The sequence below is a fragment of the Diabrotica virgifera genome, chromosome 8 (genome assembly GCF_917563875.1).
Source record: "Diabrotica virgifera virgifera chromosome 8, PGI_DIABVI_V3a".
In the NCBI taxonomy this organism is placed as follows: Eukaryota; Metazoa; Arthropoda; class Insecta; order Coleoptera; family Chrysomelidae; genus Diabrotica; species Diabrotica virgifera.
The window spans coordinates 47,411,555-47,434,777 of NC_065450.1; the positions used below are offsets into that span (position 1 = coordinate 47,411,555).

At 32.3% G+C, this 23,223-nt stretch overlaps 1 protein-coding gene and 1 long non-coding RNA gene across 2 annotated transcripts in view; one reads left to right on the forward strand and one right to left on the reverse strand.

Annotated features, from left to right (window-relative positions):
* LOC126889947 (pre-mRNA-processing-splicing factor 8) overlaps positions 1 to 22,688 on the forward strand; it is a 194,841-nt gene extending 172,153 nt beyond the window's left edge. The window contains exons 24-25 of the mRNA XM_050658702.1: positions 8,624 to 9,107; positions 21,112 to 22,688. Coding sequence (XP_050514659.1) covers positions 8,624 to 9,107; positions 21,112 to 21,266 — 639 coding nt within the window. The 3' untranslated portion in view covers positions 21,267 to 22,688. The remainder of the gene's footprint in view (positions 1 to 8,623; positions 9,108 to 21,111) is intronic.
* Positions 15,935 to 18,980, reverse strand: LOC126889960 (uncharacterized). Its single transcript, XR_007700236.1, has 2 exons — positions 18,409 to 18,980; positions 15,935 to 16,252 (listed from the first exon to the last, which is right to left on the reverse strand). It is a non-coding gene; the product is annotated as an uncharacterized LOC126889960 (long non-coding RNA).
* Positions 22,689 to 23,223: the final 535 nt, after the last annotated feature.

Sequence of the window (23,223 nt, forward strand, 5' to 3'; positions counted from 1 at the left end):
TCAAAAAACCTAAAAAAATTTGTCCGATGCAAAAAATTAGTTTTAGGAAAAAACAAAAAACAAACTTTTAAAAAAGAATGTGTGTGTACTTTGTACGCACGTAAGAAGTTATACTTCTATTATATGATTATATGATTATAAACGAAATTAATATACTTTTTATTTATATTTTATTTAAATATTAAATTAATTTATACTTAATACTTCTCAAACATTTTTATTAAAACAGTGCCAAAAATTAAAATAATAAAAAAATAAAACACACACAAACACATTAAAAATGCCACAAATGATTTCTGAACATTAATTGTCGGAAAAATTTTTAACTAAATACGTATTTTCTGAAAATAAAATTATATAATAAATATACTTACAATCATAAAATGTATAAAAAAAAATAAAAAAATAAAAGTTTCTATTGGGATTCGAACCAACTTACCACGCGGCTGGTATTTGCGTTGTATTGGGATTCACCCGCATTAAAACTGCGCTACAGACACAGCTTGTCATTATGTGCGAAGATCGTCTAACTAAACAGATTAACCTTTTGACATTTTTAACTTATGTAAATCAAATTATTTTGATTTTGAATTGAAATGATTTAGAATTGAAAAAATACAACAAAACATAGGGTAAGAAGACAATATATTAGGTGAATATTAAGGTGTAAAATAAAAGTATTACATACTACTTATGTATTTTGGTAGGTTCAAGGTAGGTATCGGAGCCCGTATAACGACTAATAAATTTCGCAATCAATTGCGTCGTGCGAAGTGGCTATGTTCAAATATCATAACAAAATTTGATCAACTATTTATAAAACACTTACCAGTGAAAGATTATTTAGCTTTGAATAAGCGAGATCTGCGGCACTCATACTAGGCACAGTTTGATGAGCTTTCACATTGGCATGCAACAATCATCTCTTCTATGTAAATAAGTCCAAAAATATAATATGAAAACTATTTAAAAAGGCAGTATAACCATTAACTAACTTTTTGTTTGTTGTTTCTCTTCCTACAAATTTTAAAACGCAACAAGCATACATTATAACCAAACCATGCACAGTCCCACAGCTGTGTCACAGCTGCCATATCGGATAATTTTTGTCATGTCATTTGAACATCCAATCAGAACAAAGTTATAATGCGCATGCGCCCGGTCGCTAGGTTTTCCCATATAAAATTTCACCGTCATTACGCCCGTAAAGAAGTATAACTTCAAAATTTTTTTTACTTTTTGATCCTGGCAACATACAAATTTGTTAAGAGGGAATATTTTCAAGCAAGATGGTGAAAATCGAAATATTTTTTCGCACATATATTTACGCATGTTACATATACTTCCAACGGTTGCCAATCAAGCGCCCGCTTGATTGGCGATTAAAAAACAAAGGAGTTTTCGATAATGTATTGCAAAAAACTCTTCAGGATTTCATCAATCGATGTTCAAAGAATATCTTCTTAACTTGGCAACATCGAAATTTTCAGTTTTTCACATAGTTTCTGAGGGTTTAAAATGGCCGATGTCGCAAATTTTAAATTTTTAATCGCTTATATGTCAAAAACTATCAACTTTAGAGAAAAGTCACTACAGACCTTTTCTGTTTGAAATGATCCAAAAAACCTAAAAAAACTTTGATCGATGCAAAAAAATAAGTTTAGGAAAAAATAAAAAAAAACGTTTACAAAAATTTTGACCCACTTTTGGACCTGGCAACATGCCAATTTGATGAAAGGGGTCCTTTTTGAGTAAGATTGTGCAAAAAATCCGAATCGGAATATTTTTCCTAGCGGATGCACAGTGGCTTTCTGGACTACTAGGTTTTCTTTGGACTTCCTCTCCTATTCTTTCCAGGAATCTGCACTTCAGCAATTCTTCGTATTGGGTGATTAACGTCTCGACGTTGAACGTGACCAAACCATTTTAACTTATGCTCTCTCATTTTGGCATCAATTGGTGCCACACCTAGACTTCCCCTAATATACTCATTTTTAATTTTATCCTTTTTTGTCACTCCACTCATCCATCTAAGCATTCTCATTTCCGCTACATGCATTCGTTGTTCCTCTTTCTTTTTCACTGCACATTCAGTTCCGTACATCATAGCCGGTCTCATGGCAGTTTTATAAAAAATTTTCTTCAGCTTCATTGGAACTTTTCTGTCGCACAATACACCACTCGCTTCCTTCCACTTCATCCAGCTCTAATTCTACTGCATGCATTTCCATCTATTTCTCCATTACTCTATAATACCGATCCTAGGTACGTAAAACTATTGCTTTTCACCATCATTTCACCATCTTTAAATGAACATTCCAAATACTCTGTTCTTGTCCTACTAAGTTTTAAACCTTTTTCCTACAGAGCTTGTCTCCAGTGTTCCACTCAACAGACTTTTCCCTGATATTCGTTGAAGTTTTTTCATCTCTGTTTATTCGCTATTAATTCGCTATTAATTCAATATTTTTTTTTTTTTTTTTTTTATTGTTATCAGCATCAACCACTTTGGGTTATTAGCTGTACTGTCATTGATACATGGTTACTTAAATCTAATAGCATTTTGATTAGGTATTACATAAGTTAACATTTAGGTAACAATATCATAATTTACAAATTAAGAATGGGGTTTATAAAATGTTAACAGTGGTTATAGTTTGTTTAAAACATTAATGTCTTTCAAATAATTAAACAAATGCGTAAGCTTACAGTGTGATCCTAAGGCTGCTTTTATATTGAGAGGTATGGAGTGTTTTTGTCTTTCACTAAAATATTTAGGACACTCTATTAATATATGTGTTACATTGATGTCGCAATTACACAGGTCACAAATAGGGCGATTTGACTTGGAGATTAGGTAGCTGTGAGTAAGTCTGCTATGCCCTATGCGTAAACGATTTAGCTTCACAAACAGCTGGCGATTTAGGTCTATCTCACACCAAGGTTCAATTGAGGGCTTTATTGTGTGTAGAGATGATTGTGAAAGATTCCATTCGTTTTCCCATTTGTTTAACACTTTTTCTTTAAGGAATGGTTTGTAATCGGAAACAGGCACTAAGTTCACTAACACTGAAGACGCACTGTGTATTGCTTCTCTGGCATGGAAATCTGCTTTTTCGTTTCCTTGAAGTCCAATGTGTGATGGAACCCATATAAAGCTTACTTGTTGCATCGTGTTCTTCAGTAAATGTAATTGTTCTTTTATTAAAATACTTATAGGATTACTTGTATATAACTGTTCTATCGTATGTAATGCACTGAGAGAGTCGGTAATTATGACAGATTTTGGAATTTTTTGAGTACGAATGTGAATGAGGGCTTGCAGAATTGAATATAGTTCTCCAGAGTAAATACTGCAAGTGGAAGATAATTTAAATTGTAATATAGTGTTTGAATCTACAACTGCCGATCCCACACCATCAGCAGTCTTAGATGAATCTGTATAAATATAACAATGATCTGGGAAAGAAGCAAGTATGTTGAGAAAAGATTGATTAATTGTTGCATGGGGGGTATCAAGCTTATTGTATTTAGAAAGAGTTAGATCACATATTGCAGGAGGAAAGGTCCAGGGCGGAGAAGTAACTGTATTTGTCTGATTAAAAAATTTTGGGAATTGAATATTATTGAGAGAGAGATATTTTCTGATTCTCTCGTAAAAGGGGGGGTTAGTTCTTTTTTTATTTACATAAGTTTCTTTGAAACGTTCTGCAATAGTGTGGTGGAAAGTGGGATGCGATTCTATTGCATATATGGATGATGCGTAGACTAATGACAAGTACATTCTTCGGAAATTTAAAGGTGGTTCTCCGGTTAAACATTGTAAACTATTAATGGGGCTAGTACAGAATGCTCCTGTGGCTATTCTTAATGCTGTATTTTGTATGACTTCTAGTTGAGCAAGAAGTGTCTTCTTTGCAGATGAGTATACAATTGATCCATAATCGAGTTTGGATCGTACTAGAGATTTGTAAATAAGAATCAAACTTTTACAATCTGAACCCCAATTACGATTGCACAGTGTACGCATTAAATTGAGACCAGATTGACAGGATTGTTTAATGTGCATAATGTGGTACTTCCAAGGTAGTTTTTTATCAAAGATCATTCCTAGAAATTTTAAGTGTTCCACATAAGTTAAGTTGTTTCCATATAACTGAAGATCTGGAGTTGTAGACTGCCGTTTTTTTGAAAATAAAATACATTTAGTTTTGGTTGTAGAGAATTGCAATCCTACAGCTTTCGACCAGTTTTCAAGGTGATTTAATACACATTGTAAATTTTTCTGTATAGAAAGAATATTTTTTCCTCTTGAATATATGACTAAATCGTCAGCGTATAATCTCGCTTTAACAAGTTGTGGAAAGTTTTCTAAGATTTTGTTTATTGCTACTAAGAATAGTGTTGAACTAATAACAGATCCTTGAGGTGTTCCATTTGTTTGGTCTTTAGTGCTGGATAGTGTACCATTTATCTTAACCTTAAATTGTCTCTTACTAAGAAAATTTTGAATGAAATATAGCATGTTACCTTTGACGCCCCACTGACTTAGTGTGTTAAGAATGTCGTATCTCCAAGCCATGTCAAACGCTTTTGTTATATCGAAAAAAACCGCAAGACATTCCTGTCCAATTGCAAACGATTCATTTATCTCGGATTCTAGGTCAATTAAATTATCTATAGTGGATCTGTTCCTGCGAAAGCCGCTTTGTTCATTGATTATTAATTTATTATTTTCCAAAAACCACCTTAGTCTATTATTCACCATTTTTTCCAAGATTTTACACATTGTGTTGGTAAGCGAAATTGGCCTATAGGATTCGGGATCAGTTCGTGGTTTATTTGGTTTTTGTAATGGAACTATTATCGCCTGCGTCCATTTTGTGGGAAACTCATTATTAGTCCAAATTCTGTTGTATAGGTTAAGAAGATATTGCTTTCCATTATCTGGTAGATTTTGTAAGAAACTAACAGGAATATCGTCTGGTCCTGGCGCCGATTTTTTGCTGGTACTTAAAGAGTGATTAAGCTCTTCCATGGTAAATGCTATATTAAGAGGATTATCTTCAATGCAATTAAAATCTATTAATTTATTTTCCGAAATCATCTTGGTATTGATAAATTCTTTAGAAAAGTTGTTATTGCTGGAGTTCATTTCAAATTGTTTTGCTAATAAATCTGCTATTTCGTTATTAGATGTTACTATCTGTTTGTTATTGCATAGAAATGGAATCTTTTTATAGGTATTACTTCCAGATATTTTTCTAACTTTTTCCCATACGGTGCTTATAGGCATAGTGGAATTAATAGAGGACATAAATTCTTGCCAAGATTTTTTTCTGTTCTTTTTAGTTATATATCTAGCTTGAGCCCGTAACTTCTTATATTCTATAGTATTTTCAAGTGTTTTGTGACGTTTCAATTTGTTAAAGGATTTTTTATATTTCTTTATTATATCAGTACACTCTGCGTTCCACCATGGTAATGAATTTCTTTTATGTAGAGTTTGTGTTTTACCTATATGATTTTCACCGGCAAGATGGATTAATGATATAAACGAATTCAAAAGTTCATCTATATGATGATTTTCGGTGACTTCTTTTAAGCTATGGCAGTTCTGTTGAATATACTTTTTGAATAAATACCAATCGGCATTCTTTAGATTCCATTTTGGAATTGGGGTTGTATTAGTATCTTCATAATTACTGTTAAAAGAGACTTTAATAGGATAATGATCACTTCCAAATAAAAACGGAATTACATCCCATGAAAATTTTGCTGACAGTACAGGATCACATAATGACAGGTCGATAGCTGATGAAGTACCTGTATGAATATTATATCTTGTTGATTGTCCATCATTCAGTACGTTTAGGTTTTTTGAGGTAATTATGTTTTCTAAAATTTTGCCCTTGGAACTTATTCCAAGAGATCCCCATATTGGATTATGGCTGTTAAAATCACCAACGATTATTCTGGGAGTGGGAATCTGATCTAATACATCTGAAATATCTGCTTCTGTGATAGGTAAGTCAGGTGGAATATAAATATTACAGATATTCATTTTTTGTGGAAAGGACACTGATACTCCTATTACTTCTAAATTACTATTGATTACTAATGCTTCTGATTCATATTTTTTGTTAACATACGTAACAACTCCTCCACTAGCGATATTTACGTTGTCTCGGTTTTTATGGAAACAAGAATAATTCTTCATGTCATAACTATGATATCCTTTAAAGTTTGTTTCTTGTAAACATATTATTGATGGTGAGATTATTGAACATAAATGTTTAAGCATTTCTAAACGGGGATAAAACCCGTTAACATTCCATTGTAGTATCGGTTCGAAGATTTTAGTTTATTTCTGGAGCTGAATTTGTCGAACAATCACTATCTTGATAAGCGGGATCGTCTAGCATTTTTTCGATTTTGTTTATTAATTTAGTGCATTTGGTTTTCATGCTTTTTTCTGTAAAATATGGCTTAATTGTTGTTAACATGTAAATAAAGTTGGGTATATCCGTTGTGTATGTTTGTAATAAACTAATGGGATCAGTCGAGCTAGTATAATTTTCAAAAAAGTCAAGTGTTTGTTCATATGTTAAGTTAAAATTATTTGACGTATCGTGAAATACTGTTTTTGTTGGCATCATTATTTCCTGAATTGATCTGGTAGATTCAGTTTGCTTTTTTTGTTTCTTTTTGGTTTGTGTTGGTACTTTAAATTCTTTATTTAATTCTTCAGTGGGAGATGGAGTAGTATTAATTTCCGAAATTGTTCTCTTATTGGTCGTTGACTGATCCTTAGATATACAATTAGTTTCCATAATTAATACGGGGGGCATTAAATTAGTATCTGTTTGTTGGTTAAGTGAAGGGTCGGCATTAGAATTACTGACTGGATGATTTGGTTCCATTTCTAGGGGTGATGGAATAGACTTGGGGGATTCTTGTGGTTGTTGTTGTATTGGTTGTTGTTGTATTGGTTGTTGTTGTTGTATTGGTTGTTGTTGTATTGTTTGTTGTTGCATTGGTTGTTGTTGTATTGGTTGTTGTTGTATTGGTTGTTGCGGTTGGTGTTGGATATGAGAGGAATCGTTTTGTTGATTATGATTTGAACAATTTGCTGCAATGTGACCTGTGCTCTTACAGATAAAACATGAAGGTTTATCTAAACTTAAATATATGCGATACGAAGTTTGATCATATGTCATTAAGAAAGAAGAGGGAAGGTCTATATCTGCAAGTGGTTGAATATAAGTTTGTCTTCTAAAACTGAGGACGTGTTGAAATTCTGGAAGTTGACTACCGATTCTAAGGAAGGTTAAAGGTGACATTAATTTAAGACCGAATTTGGTTAACTCATTCTCTATTAGAATATGTGGAATAGAAGGGCAAACACCCGATAGTAACAGTCTTTCGTTTGGAGTTATCAATTTTCGTGCTTTTAGATTTTCGCCTTTAATTGTTATTTCTGCTGGACCGGACATAAATTTTTCCACCAGGGATTCGCTGGAGAGATAAATACATATTCTGTTATTTGATAGCCTTGATGAAAATAAAATATTCCGTGGATGAACAACTTCACCAAGTGCTATTAAGTACTCTTCTATTTTAGTATCAGGTAGCGAATTAAATAAAATTGCTTGCAGCTTTGAAGGAAATTGAATTGAAGAAGCATTGTTAAGCACAGTTGAATATGAGGTTTTGTTTTGAGGTTGTTGATGATCTTCAGTCATGATTGTTGACAAATTAGTTAGGTCGGATCTGGTATCATTTGGTATACTCATTAGTAATTATGAACCAGTTTCAGAACCAGAACTAGTTCCGAGAACTGGCCTTTCGGCCGTCACTTAACCTTACAAACGGTATGCTTTGTAATGTTTTGAATAAATAAATAATAAAAACTCACTGGTTTATTCCGTAAGGTAACTGCACTATATACTATTACTTTTTGCTTATTTTCAAGTTTATTTGGATATAAACTACTTGAAAAAAGATGATTTTTTGGGACTGAAATGTAAACACAGTTTGTGTTACCATGTTCAGGACCGGACTCCCAGATAATTCAATATTGATTATTATTAAAGTTAGTTTAGAAAATAAAGTACCAATGGTTTACAACCGCAAACAGAAGTTTACAACCGAAAATGTCAACAAGACATCAAAATTTCAATGTTATACTAAATTCGCTCTATAGAGATTCACTTTGACACTGACGTTAGTAATTTCTTTTTTGGAAAGTTCAGTTGTCAGAAGTGACTGGAAATTACTACACAACTAACGCACCTGCTCATAGCCAATATTATTACACCATTATAACGTATTGATAACAAATGAGCAAATTATTTATTGTACAAAATAAAAATATTTTGTAGAAATGAACTCAACAAAATTTTATGGGATTAGTACCTATACACTCCCACTATTTCTAATAATTCTTTTTTTAATGAAAGATTAAGTTGATTTGAGCAGGTAATAGTGTGAAGTAGGAATTTTTGTGTTGTATGTTTCCTATTCCGAATGTGTCAAAGTGAATCTCGGTAGAGCGAATTTAGTTTACCGAAATTTTTTTGCCCGCCAGTGTATAATGTGGTAATATTTTTATTTCTTCTAGATATGCGCGTTTCTTTATGGAGTCAGCCCACCCGATAATCCACAAGTAAAAGAACTCAGATGTTTAGTTCTGGCACCGCAATGGGGTACTCATCAAACTGTACACGTTCCTAACACACCGCCCAATCATCCGTTCCTTAAAGATATGGAACCACTCGGATGGATTCACACTCAACCCAACGAATTACCCCAACTTTCACCCCAGGACATTACCAACCATGCCAAACTTATGTCAGATAATACTACTTGGGACGGTGAAAAGACTATTATTATTACCTGTTCGTTTACACCTGGGTCATGTTCGTTGACAGCTTACAAATTGACGCCTTCTGGATTTGAATGGGGAAGGCAAAATACGGACAAAGGCAATAATCCCAAAGGATATCTACCCAGTCATTATGAAAAAGTACAAATGTTGTTATCAGACAGGTTCTTAGGATTCTTTATGGTTCCAGCCCAAGGATCGTGGAACTATAACTTTATGGGTAAGTTTTATGTTCATATCAATAACATTTTTATTTATTTACTAAAAGAGGGTAGTTCACTGGGTTGGCTGCATACCATGTAGTTAAAAATCTCTAAACATGAAGTAAAACCACTTCTATGTAAAAGGTATATTTACTAAAATTTTAAAAATCCCAATGGATTAAATAAAATAGGTTCATTCAGAGCGATTTCGGACCTATCAGTCCATCATCAGTGAATCTAAAATAGAATAAGTAATTCCACTATTAAAATTGAAAAGATGGTTGAAATTTTGAAAGTTAAAAATGTGGTCATGATTACTTACTCATATATACTTGCTAACTAGCCTCAGAGCCAAACAATGGTTGTACTTATAAATCAATCTACATTATAGTGTTATGTATTTGGAAAGGCTAAACGCCGATGTTACGAGAATACCTTCAGGAACATGGTGATACTCTAAACGAGAATGTCTGCCAAGTGTCAAAAGTTGGTAAGGAACTACTTGTCGTGACAGTGAGAGTTAAGGAAAAGGTAGTCGATTTTCAAATGTTTAAACAGTAGGTCATGATCAAAACAATGATATGATAGAGATTATAATATCTGAAATGTCTGCTATTTAAATTTATTGTTTTTAAAGAGAAAAAGACAAATGTGTTATACAGAAATTAAAATTTTATTTGTATTTAAATGTTAATTAAAAATTGACTACAAGATTACACTGATCAGATTAATTAAAAGAAAAATGTGAACTGGTTGGTAATAATGATAAAGATAAAACAGGTGGTGATACGAGAGAAGAAAATTAAATTATGAATTGGTATACAGAAATATATGCAGAAAATTAAAATCTAGGCAAAATTATATTTGGAATTTGTATTGGTGGTTGTATATATTGAGGGGAAATATTTCTATTTAAATGTGAATGAAAATTTTTAAAATAATAAATTGGAGTTACAGAAATAGTCAAGCCTATAGTAGGATGTGTATGATTAAAAAATTTTGCATTTATTCTGAAACATTTTTAAAAATTGAGAATGATTCTTGTGATAAGGGGTAGGTATGAAAATTAAAGGTAAAGAATTGTAAGATTCTTGGTGAGCCCAGTCGATACAAAATATAAGACTGAAATTATATTAATATTGAAAAGGTGTCATGAATAAAATAAAATTAGTAGAAAACGAAATTAAGAGAAAGGATATTGGTATAATTTAAATGTACTAATGACTGAGTTTCAATGTGAGAACTGTAATTGAGTGATAAAATGTTAAGTGAAGAGGTAAAATATATTCGGAAATAGTCAAAGACAAAAGGTAAAAGACTGAAATGTATGGTCAAAGGACAAGTGGAATGAGAGAAAGAGATGGATTGAGAGAAAAGTGAGGGTTGAACTGAACGAAGTAATGGAATGAAAGTAAAGTGAGAAAATGCTAGGTTGAATTAATTGGGTTTTTTTTATAATATGGGTTTTTTTTGTGGTTAGTAATGATTAGTGTGTATAAAGGAGTTTGGAACCAGTGAAGGAACGAAGAAGTAGTTGAAAAGGGTGAATAGGTTAAGGAGGAGACTAATAGGATAAAGAAGAGAAAAGTTGAAAACAAAGTGATGGGAGTATCCCCATTCACCGTCAGTTATTCTCATAATCCATTGGGATTTTTAAAATTTTTGTAAATATACCTTTTACATAGAAGTGGTTTTACTTCATGTTTAGAGTTTTTTACTTCAGAGAACGTCTTAAATCGAGAAAAAAAGAATTTTTAGGTTTTATTTTGTGTGAGCGCAATTTTACTTTAAAAAATCTGAAAAAATTCAATAGGTTGTATTGATTTGAAATTTTGCACAGTCATACAGGGTGATGGTTCACAATTAAAATAGTCAACTGAACATTAAATTTTAAACGCGGCCCACTGCGAATCCACAAACAGGGTGAATTTTCGATATGTGATTCGATTTGCTTCGCGTTAGAGATATCGAAAAGTTATTTGGAAAAGTTGTTCCAAATATTATTATAACCCCACATACCAAATTTTATGACAAAATTCACACTTTTAGTATTTTTTGCAGTTGTTGTAGTCAGGATTCTAAATCCTAAAATTGGCTGTCCCGAGATGCATCTCGAGACAGCCAAAAACGGTTTTTTCGATTTTTTCGTTCTTTCCGCTCAGATATTAAAAATTCTGCCTCTGCCATTCAAAAGAACGGCAAAAAGTACACACAAAAATACTATTTAAAAGTTGGCCAAATCATATTATCATAACCTAAAAATTTTTTGTAAATTTCAAAAAATTTTCCTGAGCTCATTTTTCATTACAAAAATCTGAAAAAAATCAGGTTGTTTTGTATTCAAAAGATACAACCTCTTGAATTTTTTCAGATTTTTTAAAGTAAAATTGCGCTCACAAAAAAATAAAACCTAAAAATTCTTCTTTTCTCGATTTAAGACGTTCTAGGACATCTGGGAAGCTAGAAATTTGCATGAGGGCATAATTTTATATCCTTTATCGAAAACATACGTAGCGAGGCTGATCGGTGTGGGGGCATTTTTGACCATCTTATCCCGCTATAGCCTTTAGTATAGTATTATAGGTCTGTTCCTTTGTTTTAAGTGTAACACTAGTTCTTGAAAAGTGTAAGAAAAGTGTAAAAGTGTTACACTTTCTTGTTTCTTTGTTTTTCTAGTGTTTACACTTTTTTTCACGATACACTCAACTTCTGTCGTAGAACGCGTACAACTCGTTTCTTTGAAATGCTGTAGGAAAAAAAGTGTAACACTTTTCTACACCTACCTCCGAGACGGTGGTGGATATTACACTCGTCCTGCGCAGTATCATCCAACCGGAGCCAGCTGTTTAGCCGTTAAATGTGTGTGTTTACAAAAAAGATCTATTTCTTTTTAGTTTAATTTAAACTAGATTTATAAATTGAAAAAACTAAAGTAGCTACAAGTTTTAATTTAATTTTGCTTAACCTCCGAGTGGCACTTTCCTGTAATTTTAAAATTATCACTTTTCAGTGATTTTTTTAATATGCTTTTATGTCCTTAAGTTCAACAAAGCATTTCCTTTAATTACAATTAAGCCAAAACATCGCAAATCCTGGGCCCTGGACTACTAAAGGTATCCGGTATCCGCATATCAGCCATGAATATGCGTTCACTACTCTACATCAAGAAATTTACTTTCCAATGGCTCTGTCACTGAATATATCAGCAAGTATAGGAAAACCTATTTAAAACTTATAAAATCAGCTAAAAAATCGTACTATCAAAATTGTCTGAGAAGCTCTAAAAGTGTTGCAAAAGAAACTTAGTCCATAATAAACGATCTTCGAAATAAAATTCACCCAGCTTAAACATTTTTCCTTTCAGACCCTGGAAATCTAAATGAATACTTTGTTAATGTGAGTAAAAATATAACATCAACAGCTTCGTGCAATTGTACTTGAGACACTGTGTCAGGTGAGGTGTTTGAAAATTTGAGTAACTTGATTCTGGGGTGTGAATTTCTAAAACTTTTAAGTGTGGTTTTTAACCGTTGAGAAAAATTATTTATTTAGTGTTGTGTTTATAATTTAATATATGTTTTAAAATGAGTTTTGTTTTATTTTTTGAGAAAAAATTAAAAATACAGCATACTTACAGTACTTTTTTTGAAATGCTATTTTCCAAAGTTTATAAAATTTCTTACGCTCGATTTTATATTAATAAAGTTAAAGTGGACTTTAAATTTAAAGTTTTCTTTAACTGTAACAATTGCTTTTTTTAAGGTAACACACACTTTAACTTTATTATGAAATCGAGCGTTAGTCAAAATTCTAAATGCTCAGTAAATAATAACAACAATTAGGTACTTGTATTGAAAACAACATATTTTGTAATTTGAAAAAAAACAACATAGATAACAAAACAACATGCTTTGTTACGTATTTTAAAAAACTCTCCATCATGCATGCTCCATGAGAAAAGAAAATATAAAACTAATTTCATCCTTATTGTGTCTCAGATGGCGTAGCTACATTTGCTATAACTACTCAATGCTTTGCTACTCTACCTACCTACATACAATTTGTATTGTTTTATCAAAAAACAAGCATTTACATACTCTGCAAATTGTATATTTTTTCTTTGCATTTTCATATGAAAAAACCGCGGTATTTATCTTGAACTTTTTTTGAACAAGGTGCAATACTTAGGTAATATTATTATTAATAAAACAAAGTATATTAAAATACAATGTTAAAAACTTTAATAATATTAGCAATATTTAAAAACTTCAATATATTATAGTATACATATTATGAATCAGTAGAAACGATTATATTTAAATTTGGTAAATTATAACTCCAATCGACCAGAGCACGACCACACAACCCAAAACACAAGTACGCAAATATGGTTGTGTGAAGCGTGGCTCGAAGCCGTGCAATTTACGAGACTCGCTCGATCTGTAGATCCTTGTGTCCTCATCTCGCCAATTAATGATTCTTTTGAGAAAGGTAAATTTCCAGAGTACCTAAAGACAGCTATCATTATTCCTCTTCATAAGGGTGGTGAAAATCTAATTCCTGCAAGTATATACCTATTGCATTACTACCGGTACTCCAAAATTATTGAGAGACTCATAAAAGCATGACTTATGTCCTTTCTTGTTAAAAACAACATTTTATTACAAAAGTTCGGCTTTTTAAATAATAAATGTACTGCTGATGCCATGTTTTCTGTACTACATGAGGTTTATCAAGCACTGAGCAATAATCTTCACACTGCCACTGTTTTTTGTGACTATGCCAAAGCTTTTGATTGTGTAAATCATGAAATTTTGATAAAAATAACTAAATTTCTATGGAATTCGAAGAATTTCTTTGAATTGGTTTCAATCTTACTTGGATAGTTGGAAACAACTGGTTAGAGCAAATAATACAGACTCTAGTCTCCAAAATATTGTATGTGGGGTCCTCTACAAACCACATGGTTCAGTATCAGGTCCTCTACTTTTCCTTACGTTTATTAATGACATCCCTAGTTTAAAAATTAATGGAAAAAATTTTCTTTTTGCTGATGATACCAGTATTACTTGGAGCAACTCAAATATTGCTACTATACCTTCTGATCTACTCACGATAAAAACCTGGTCCGATTCTAATTTACCTTTTTTTAACATAAAACAGTAGCATTATCCTATACAGGAGCTCGTCAATCTTTACCTCTTAACACATTCACAGACACAACTGCATATGAAGCCACTTACTCCATAAGATGTGTCTACATCTAAAGTGTGTCTGTGAATGTGTTAATAACAGCCAGATCAGTATCGTTGATTCTGTAAAATTTCTTGGTATTTTTTTTAGATAGCAATCTTAAGGGTTAAAAGGGTCTAAAGGGATAAACATTCACTGAAAGCGATATTATCTTTAATACCTGTGGTGCCTTCAACATTTAATGTCTGACTAAATTATTCTTTATAGGCAAAAAAATTTAAGGAATTTTGAATTAATTAGTTTTTAAATAAGTACATTTACCAGCAACAGTTGTAACGTAATTGTGTCAACTCGACAGTATTTAACTAGTTATTTGAATTTAATACCCTAGCTAGGGCATTATTTTTCAAAATAAATATTGAAAAATAACGCCCTAGGGCATTATAATATAACTGACTTCGAAATCATGTACAGTGGAACCTCGATTATCCGTCTCTCCATTAACCATCACCTCTGTTAACCGTCAGGGTACATACAGAAGTTGTATTGAGTTATACATTAGCAATCATTTAAATGCAAAAAAATAAAAAAAAAAGGTAATTTGATTTGTGATGAGGACACAAACGGCTATCCATTGCTGACAGATAAAGAACTCATTGAAATGGCAACAAAGGCGGACCAAACCTATTCGGAAGCTGACACAGTAGCTATATTGATGCTTGGACACAAGGAAGCTTGACTGTAGCTATATTGATGAACCTATTGTAACTGACAAAGATTTGCGTAAATAATCTAGAGAAGCTGCATCGCATATGCAATAATTCATCGAGTGGTATTCTCAACAAGAAGAAGCCAATAAAGTAGATTGCATGATCTTATGCCTTATGCCGATTAAGAAATTCAGCCGTCGCAAAATATGAAGCAGCAGTAAAACAAACACAAATTTCAGAATATTTTAAATTGATTCGATTGTATGAACACAAATCCCTCTTATATTGTCAAACAAACCATACAAATGAAATTTGAGAGTTATACTATGAATTTTTATTTTTTTTTAATGTTCTGTTAACCGTCTTTTCGATTATCCGTCATACCCTTGGTCCGGTGCCCTGACAGATAATCGAGGTTCTACTGTAATAATATTAATGTCCGACTGGTATATTATTTGACAAATAATGACATGATTTTGAAGTCAGTTTGAAAATAATGACATGATTTCGAAGTCAGTTAAGTATTATATAATGCCCTAGGCTCTAGGGCATTATTTTGAAAAATTACGCCCTAGGGTATTAAATTTAAATAACTAGTTAAATACTGTCAACTTGACAAATAACAACCCAAGTAAAACTATGGTTACCACAATTACGTTACGACTATTGCTGGTAAATGTACTTATTTGAAAACTAATTAATTCAAAATTCCTTCAATTTTTTGCCTATAAAGAATAATTTAGTCGGACATTAAATGTTGAAGGCACCACGGGTATTAACGATAATATCGCTTTCAGTCAACTTATATCCCTCAGGCCAAAGGCCCTCGGTATATACACCATTGACCTCAAGTGTTATTATCCTTATAATACCCTTGGTACCTTAACTATAATCTCACAATCAGCCCATAGAAGGTGTCAAACAAATAAAATATTTGGGAATCATACTTGATAATTTATTAACAATTAAACGATTACTTTATTGATTACAGTTAATTTATTTAATGGAAATTAAGGTAATAATAATAATAATGTTTATTCAAAAATAATCAAATATAAAATCTTCCTGAGACTAAAAACATATTTAAGTGTATAATTAATAAGAATTAACATAGGAAGCCACAAGGAAATAAATCTGCACTTAGCTATAGCCCAAAGTAACTCCTGTTATTTATCCAAATCTTTACTAGTCAAACACATTTGTTTTGAAATTCCAGCAGTTTCTTCTTTTTATACCTTTTAAATATCTGGTGGTTGTTCCTAAAACAAAGACATAAATAAAAATTCTACATTGTGTACCATAAAAAAATCATAAAAATGTGGAAAGTATCACAAGAATAAAGAAAAGTCCCAGATATAAAATTCACTATTAAAATAAAAATAGTAAATAATTATTTATATCTGACACTTTTCTTATTGGAACATCCTTAATCTCTGACTTTTACAATTTATAAGACAAGAGATGATGAATAAAGAAAGGGAAAAGGACTCTGCAGTATACAGTTACATTCTGCTTTCATTAATCTAGAAAAAAGATCAGAAAGATAATTCAAAGTCCGAAATTGTAAAAGTCAAAAAGAGATTAAGGATGTACCAGAAAGGGGTTCCAATAAGAAAAGTTTCAGATTTAAATAATTATTTACTATTTTAATAGTGAATTTTGTATCTGGGACTTTTCTGTTTTCTTTACGAGATATCGCTGAAGCATCCTAATAGTAGATAACTATTTTTGAAATTCCACTTAAATAGACAATTTGATTTCGTTTTGATTCAGAGGTGTGCAGGCAGCTCCACTGGGGACGCCGTAAGGCAGAAACAACTGTCTGGAGATTGTGTATCGCCTCTGGATCGAAAGGAAACATAAACTGTCTCTTCACTATCACAAGAGTATTTTAATATTTTTATTGAATAAAAGTAGTCAAAAAAAAGGACTAGTTGGTGGAGCGAAGAGATAAAAATAGCTGTGAAAGAAAAGAAAGTACCATGGAGAGCTTATCTAGAAAATAACAGTTAATAAGCAAGGAAGCTTGTGAAAGAAAAAGTTAAAAAAGCTAAATTGGAACAGTGGGAGAGATTTGGAGAAAAGATGGAGCAAGACAGTAGTAGGACAAACCAAAAATTGTTCTATTAAGGTCTGAAAAAATGAGAGGTAAATCAGGTAGTACTGTCGTGCAAATAAAAAAAAAATAAAATGGAGAAACACTTACCCAACCACAAGATATAGTTAATAGATGGAGTAAATATTCCAAAGAGTTGAGTAATGAAATAACAATGGAAGAATTAACGGAAGCCATTGCAAAAATGAAAAATGGTAAAGTGGCAGGAATAGATAATATCAAAACACGATTGTTGAAATATATGGGGGAATCTACATTACACTACTTACACAAATTACTGATAACAATTTGGAAACAGAAACGCATCCCAGAAGATTGGGCAACAGCAGTAATGGCTCTTCTGGTAAAGAAGGGAGGTAAAAAAGTAATGTTCAAATTATCGAGGTATTTTCATGCTAAGTGTACTGGCTAAGATTTATGAATGAACACTGGAGATGAGACTGAGAAAGAAAGTGGAACTGAAAGAATCAACTAGACGATGCACAAAAAGGTTTCTGACCGGGCACAGTGTCCAAGATCATATCTTTACTATAAGACAATGGAAAAAGCCTTTGACAAGGTACCCGGACATCACATTTGGAAAGGGCTTGAACTGTTCGATGTTGGAGGAGAACTAATTGATGCAAGTAAAATTTATGTACTGGAACATTGTGCGAGCATTAAACTGTGAATCATTGCTAATACACAAGGAGTAAGGCAAGGCGGAGTTTTAAGCTCACTGCTATTCATTATATTATATATATGAATGAACCAATAAAAAAAATGCAGTAGAGTCCCGAAAATTAGATTTAGGTTACCATTGATTAAAAAGTATAACTCTGAGTAAATGTGTATCTGCAGATGACATTGCATTGATACCAAGTTCAGAGAAATCTTTACAAAGCAACCTAAATTTATAGACGAGAGAACTTGCAGACAAAGGAATGAAAATAAAATTAGCAAAGACTAAAACTTTACTTATTTCCAAGACACTGAGAGAAATCCATATAAACCTAGACGGAAATTTAGTAGAACATATGAATGATTTTGAATATTTATAAACTATAATAGACAAAAAATGCAAAAAAAAATGAACAACAGAATTGCTAAAACATCACGATTATATCACTCCCTCACTACAGGTTTCATTAGCAAAAGAGAAATTAGTGAGAAGACAAAAGGGACAGTATATTATATACCTCCCTTCTCTGCTTCATGGAAGTGAAACATGGCTGGCTTTCCTAATAATTAAGCTTGAATTATCACTATTATTATTGTAGACATTTAAAATCCTTATTAATTGAATTACATTAAACTTACCACTTATAAAATGTTTACTTTTCATATTTTAATTTTAGTTCCCTTATATCTGTTCTTCTTGTGGCTTTTATCCATTGTCCCCAGCTTTGTTTGGATAATTCATTTAAATGTATTGCATGGGGAGCCTTGGGAACAGTACAAAATAAGACTTTTCCCTGTCTGCCCTACTCCCACAATTTACAACAATACAAGTTACATGTATAAGCTTCCCAAGAAAGAAAAACTGATAACTGCTATGGACTAATTCAGTTCTGTAGGCGATAAACTACTTTATATTTGATTTGCTGCACACAATTTCGCTGCACAATCGACAATAAAAACAAACAGGATATTCTTTACAAATGTAAATATTAGGATTAGGTTATGTTATGTTATGTGCCCCCAGTTAGGCCATATTCGGAAGTTCCTTGTCCCTTTGCTTGATTGGCACACCGATAATTTTCGTTTAATACTGTCCGCTGTCATGAGCCGCTGTCACATCCGCTGTAATTTTACACTCAAATGTCCATAGAATTTCGTACACTTACACTCAAAAGTGTAACACTAAAAAACAAAGGAACAGACCTTATGTCTCTCCCGGTTATGTTTTTCTTTACCGTTCATGTTGCAAACAATAAAGACTTTGTGTCGCTATAGAGGGTTTCACGTTAAGAACGAAAAACATTGCGTAGCCAGGGCTACGTATTTCTTATGGATGATAGAAGCGCACCGATGCCGCTTCTATCATATCGAGAACACGTGCGTGAGAGTTTTGGCAACACTGATCTGCATAAGCCAATCGTTCCGTTCTTAATACTCTAAGAGCTAGCAACGTTTTCGAGAAATCATTTTAAGACGGCTGATTCTTTCATATATTGTTTCCTATGCTTCTTCGAACACCGTACCGGCCATCTGGCTGCTGATACAGGTTGCGTTCATTACTGCGCAGCACACCTGTACGGGTAAACACAAAATCAGGGTGATTGATTAGTGTGAAAAAGCTTAGTAGATCCGCTATAGTAATAGCAATAAAAGTTAATAACAAAAATTTTAGCTAACTTTGCGCTTCACATTACAAAATTAGTTAGAATGTTACAGGGTATTCGATAACAGAGTGGCAGACCAAACTTTTGTTTTTTTTTTAATGGAACACCCCATATTTTATTTTATATTCGAAATCTTCTTAACTTCCCCATCACAAAAATATAAAGGTTTGTTATGTTATACAGGGTATTTACAAAGTTATAACCATTGTTCTATTAAAATCGTAGTAAGTTCAGCTCCGTGTATAAATAAAAATAAGCACAACAGCAATGGTTTATTGGTGCCATATTTTTTTGTTGATTGTCAAAATTTATAAAAATGGTTGATATTGCTAATTTTCTTTATATCGAATACAGGGTGAGTCAAAACGCAAGTACATTATTTTCACAGTAATTTTAAATAGAACACCCTAATTAATAACTTGCTCTGAAAAATGAAAATATCTCGAAAACTGACAAATTTAGGCATAGGAAATATTATACAAAAATTAAAGTACGGTAATGATATTTTTCGATAGTAATATAAAATACAGGGTGTTCCATTTAAAATTTCTGATAAAAGAATGTACTTGCGTTTACAATTCTTAAAAATTTTCACAATCAACAAAAAAATATGGCACCAATAAACCATCGCTGTTGTGTTTTTTTTTTATTTATACAGGGAGCTGAAGTTGTTACGATTTTCATAAAAAATTGGTTATAACTTTGTAAAAGTCCTATATAACATAACAAACCTTTCTATTTTTGTGATGGGGAAGTTAAGAGGATTTCGAATATAAAATCAAATATAGGGTGTTCCATTTAAATAAACATACGTTTGGTCTGCCACTATGTTATCGAACACCCTGTAACAATCTAACTAATTTCGTAATGTGAAGCTGAAAGTTGGCCACAATTTTTATTATTAACTTTAATTGCTATCTATTACTATAGCGGATCTACTGAGCTTTATCACACTCATCAATCACCCTGTATATTGAATTTAAATTATTTTGTTGTTCTGAAGCAATTTTCTTGTGGCCATAAATAAATTTTCAGTAAAGTCGTCCCAGGAACGCAACTATAAATATTGGCAATATCATTTTAAAGTCTTCTACTTTAAAATGTATCATATGTATCTGAATTGCCGATATAAATGAGTCAAATTAAATAAATTATTAGAAGAATTTTTTTACTAAGCAACAACATTTTTGTTTATGTTAATAGTATTTTGTATTTTGACAACGGCACCCGATTTGGGCGTCGAAACGTTAATAAAAATCTTTTTTTAATAATATTGTGGCTTATTTCCCATAAATAGTTAAATTATTTTAGGACGAAAAATTTTTTTGTCATTACTTTTTAAACCACAGATGTTTGGCAATTACAGTTCATATTTCTAATAATGTTTCAAAAGTAATGACAAAAAAATTTTTCGTCTTACAATAATTTTAGATTCGATATGTTTACCTGTACCAGTGTGCTGCGCAGTAATGAACGCAACCTGTATCAGTAGCCAGATGGCCGGTACGGTGTTCGAGGAAGCATAGGGAACAATATATGAAAGAATCAGCCGTCTTAAAATGATTTTTTTTTCCGACGTTGCTTAGCTCTTGGTCCATAACGGGAAATAAAGTATAAGAAGCACATACTTTGGGATACGTATTTAATTGTAACAATATATTTTCATTTGTGATTTCAGGTGTCAGGCATGACCCCAGTATGAAATATGAATTACAATTAGCAAATCCAAAAGAATTCTACCACGAGGTTCACAGACCTGCACATTTCCTCAACTTCTCCGCCTTAGAAGATGGCGATGGAGCAGGAGCAGATAGAGAAGATGCTTTTGCTTAGATTAGTTTATAGATTATAAAATAATTGATTGTATTATTCGAACATATATACCTCATGGATGTTGTTGATATAGAATAATATACCCTATTCCACGAACATACGACTGTTGTGGATTATCTCGACAACGAATATTTTACTGTGCAAATTATGAAGAACGAAAATAAATTGCAACATACATTGTTGTTTATTAGAACAATTATTAGAGCCATTTACTTTCGCACTTCTTATGTTGCACACTAAAATATTCGTTGTCGCGATAATCCAAGACAGTCGTATATTCGTGGAATAGCCCATAGTTATCTTGCTTTTAATTATCATTTTTCTTGTATCAATAAAGTGTATAACAGTCTAAATGCATCGTCTAGGACAGATATGGGACAATAGAAAAACCTTAAACAATATTTTGACAGCATAAGCATTGTTCTGAAGCTGTTTTGCACATTTTAAAGTGGTGACGTGTATTTCTGATATGCTTTCGTGGGATGAGTTTAAATACAGAACCCTAGCAGCACTTATTCTCTGAAAAATTCAAGAAAATCTCACCCAACATCCTTTTAAGTTTAATTTTTTAAACTAAAAAGGGGTGGTTCCCTGGGTTGGCTGTATACCATATAGTTAAAAATCTAACATGAAGTAAAAACCACTTTATAATAGGTATATTTAATAAAATTTTTAAAATTCCAATGGATTGAATAAAATAGGTTCATTTGGAACGTTTTCGGACCTATCAGTCCATCATCAGTGAATTCATATATACTTGCTAACTAGCCCCCGAACCAAGCAATGGTTGTACTTATAATTCAATCTACATTATAGTGTTGTAAAATTGGAAAGGCTAAACGCCGATGTTAAAAGAATACCGCCTGGAACATGGTGAAACTCTAAACCACCTCGTTGGCCCAAGATGGTTGTTGGGGTTCTCGTTTAGAGTTTTACCATGTTCCCGGAGGTATTCTTTTAACATCGGCGTTTAGCCTTTCCAATTTTACAACACTATAATGTAGATTGAATTATCAGTACAACCATTGCTTGGTTCTGGGGCTAGTTAGCAAGTATATATGAATTCACTGATGATGGACTGATAGGTCCGAAAACGTTCTGAATGAACCTATTTTATTCAATCCATTGGGATTTTAAAAATTTTATTAAATATACCTATTACATAGAAGTGGTTTTTACTTCATGTTAGAATTTTTAATTTTTTTATGTTTGAGAGAAGACAATATTGTCACATATCACACATTGTCCAAAACACGGTTTAGCTGAGCGTTCTTTACTTTCCTTAATTATAATAGTTACCCAAATTGTATTTCCTTGGATAAGTAATAATCATTTATGAGGTATATACGATCAATAGTATTGATTATGTAAATAATTGGTTTATAATTTACACGTTTTAATATAAATTTAGAGAAAAATGAATCCTTTCTTTTTTTGTATTAATGTGTCTTCATCGCAGAGATCATCGATACTACTACTACACTACTATCGGTTTACACCGTTCTCCGACGCTTTCCTACTCCTAACCGCCATTTTTCTCTGTTTAACCATAGACCTGGAGGGATTTCTCTTTCCTCTAGTTCCTTTTCAATTTCCTCCCTCCAGCTTCTTCTTTGACTTCCTCTTTTCCTCTCCCATGTGGCATTCTCTGTACATGGCCGTACCGTTGATTGATAAATATCGAGGGGAAGATACGAAAGCCTATGTATTATTTTGTTCGCTTTAAAATCTGCCCGTATAGTGGCGAGCCTAGCGTAAATCTGTTGGAACTAGCCGAGAACTGACATTTATCTTACGTGGCCCGTATTCAAAATTTTAACGCAGCAGTCGCTAGCGTATTGCTGATCATTTTAAATGATGGTCAATAGGGCTTTTCATTCACAGTCATTTGTTTCGAGCTTCTGTCATGTGTCACATAATATTAATATATCTACGTCATACGTTATTGGTATATATC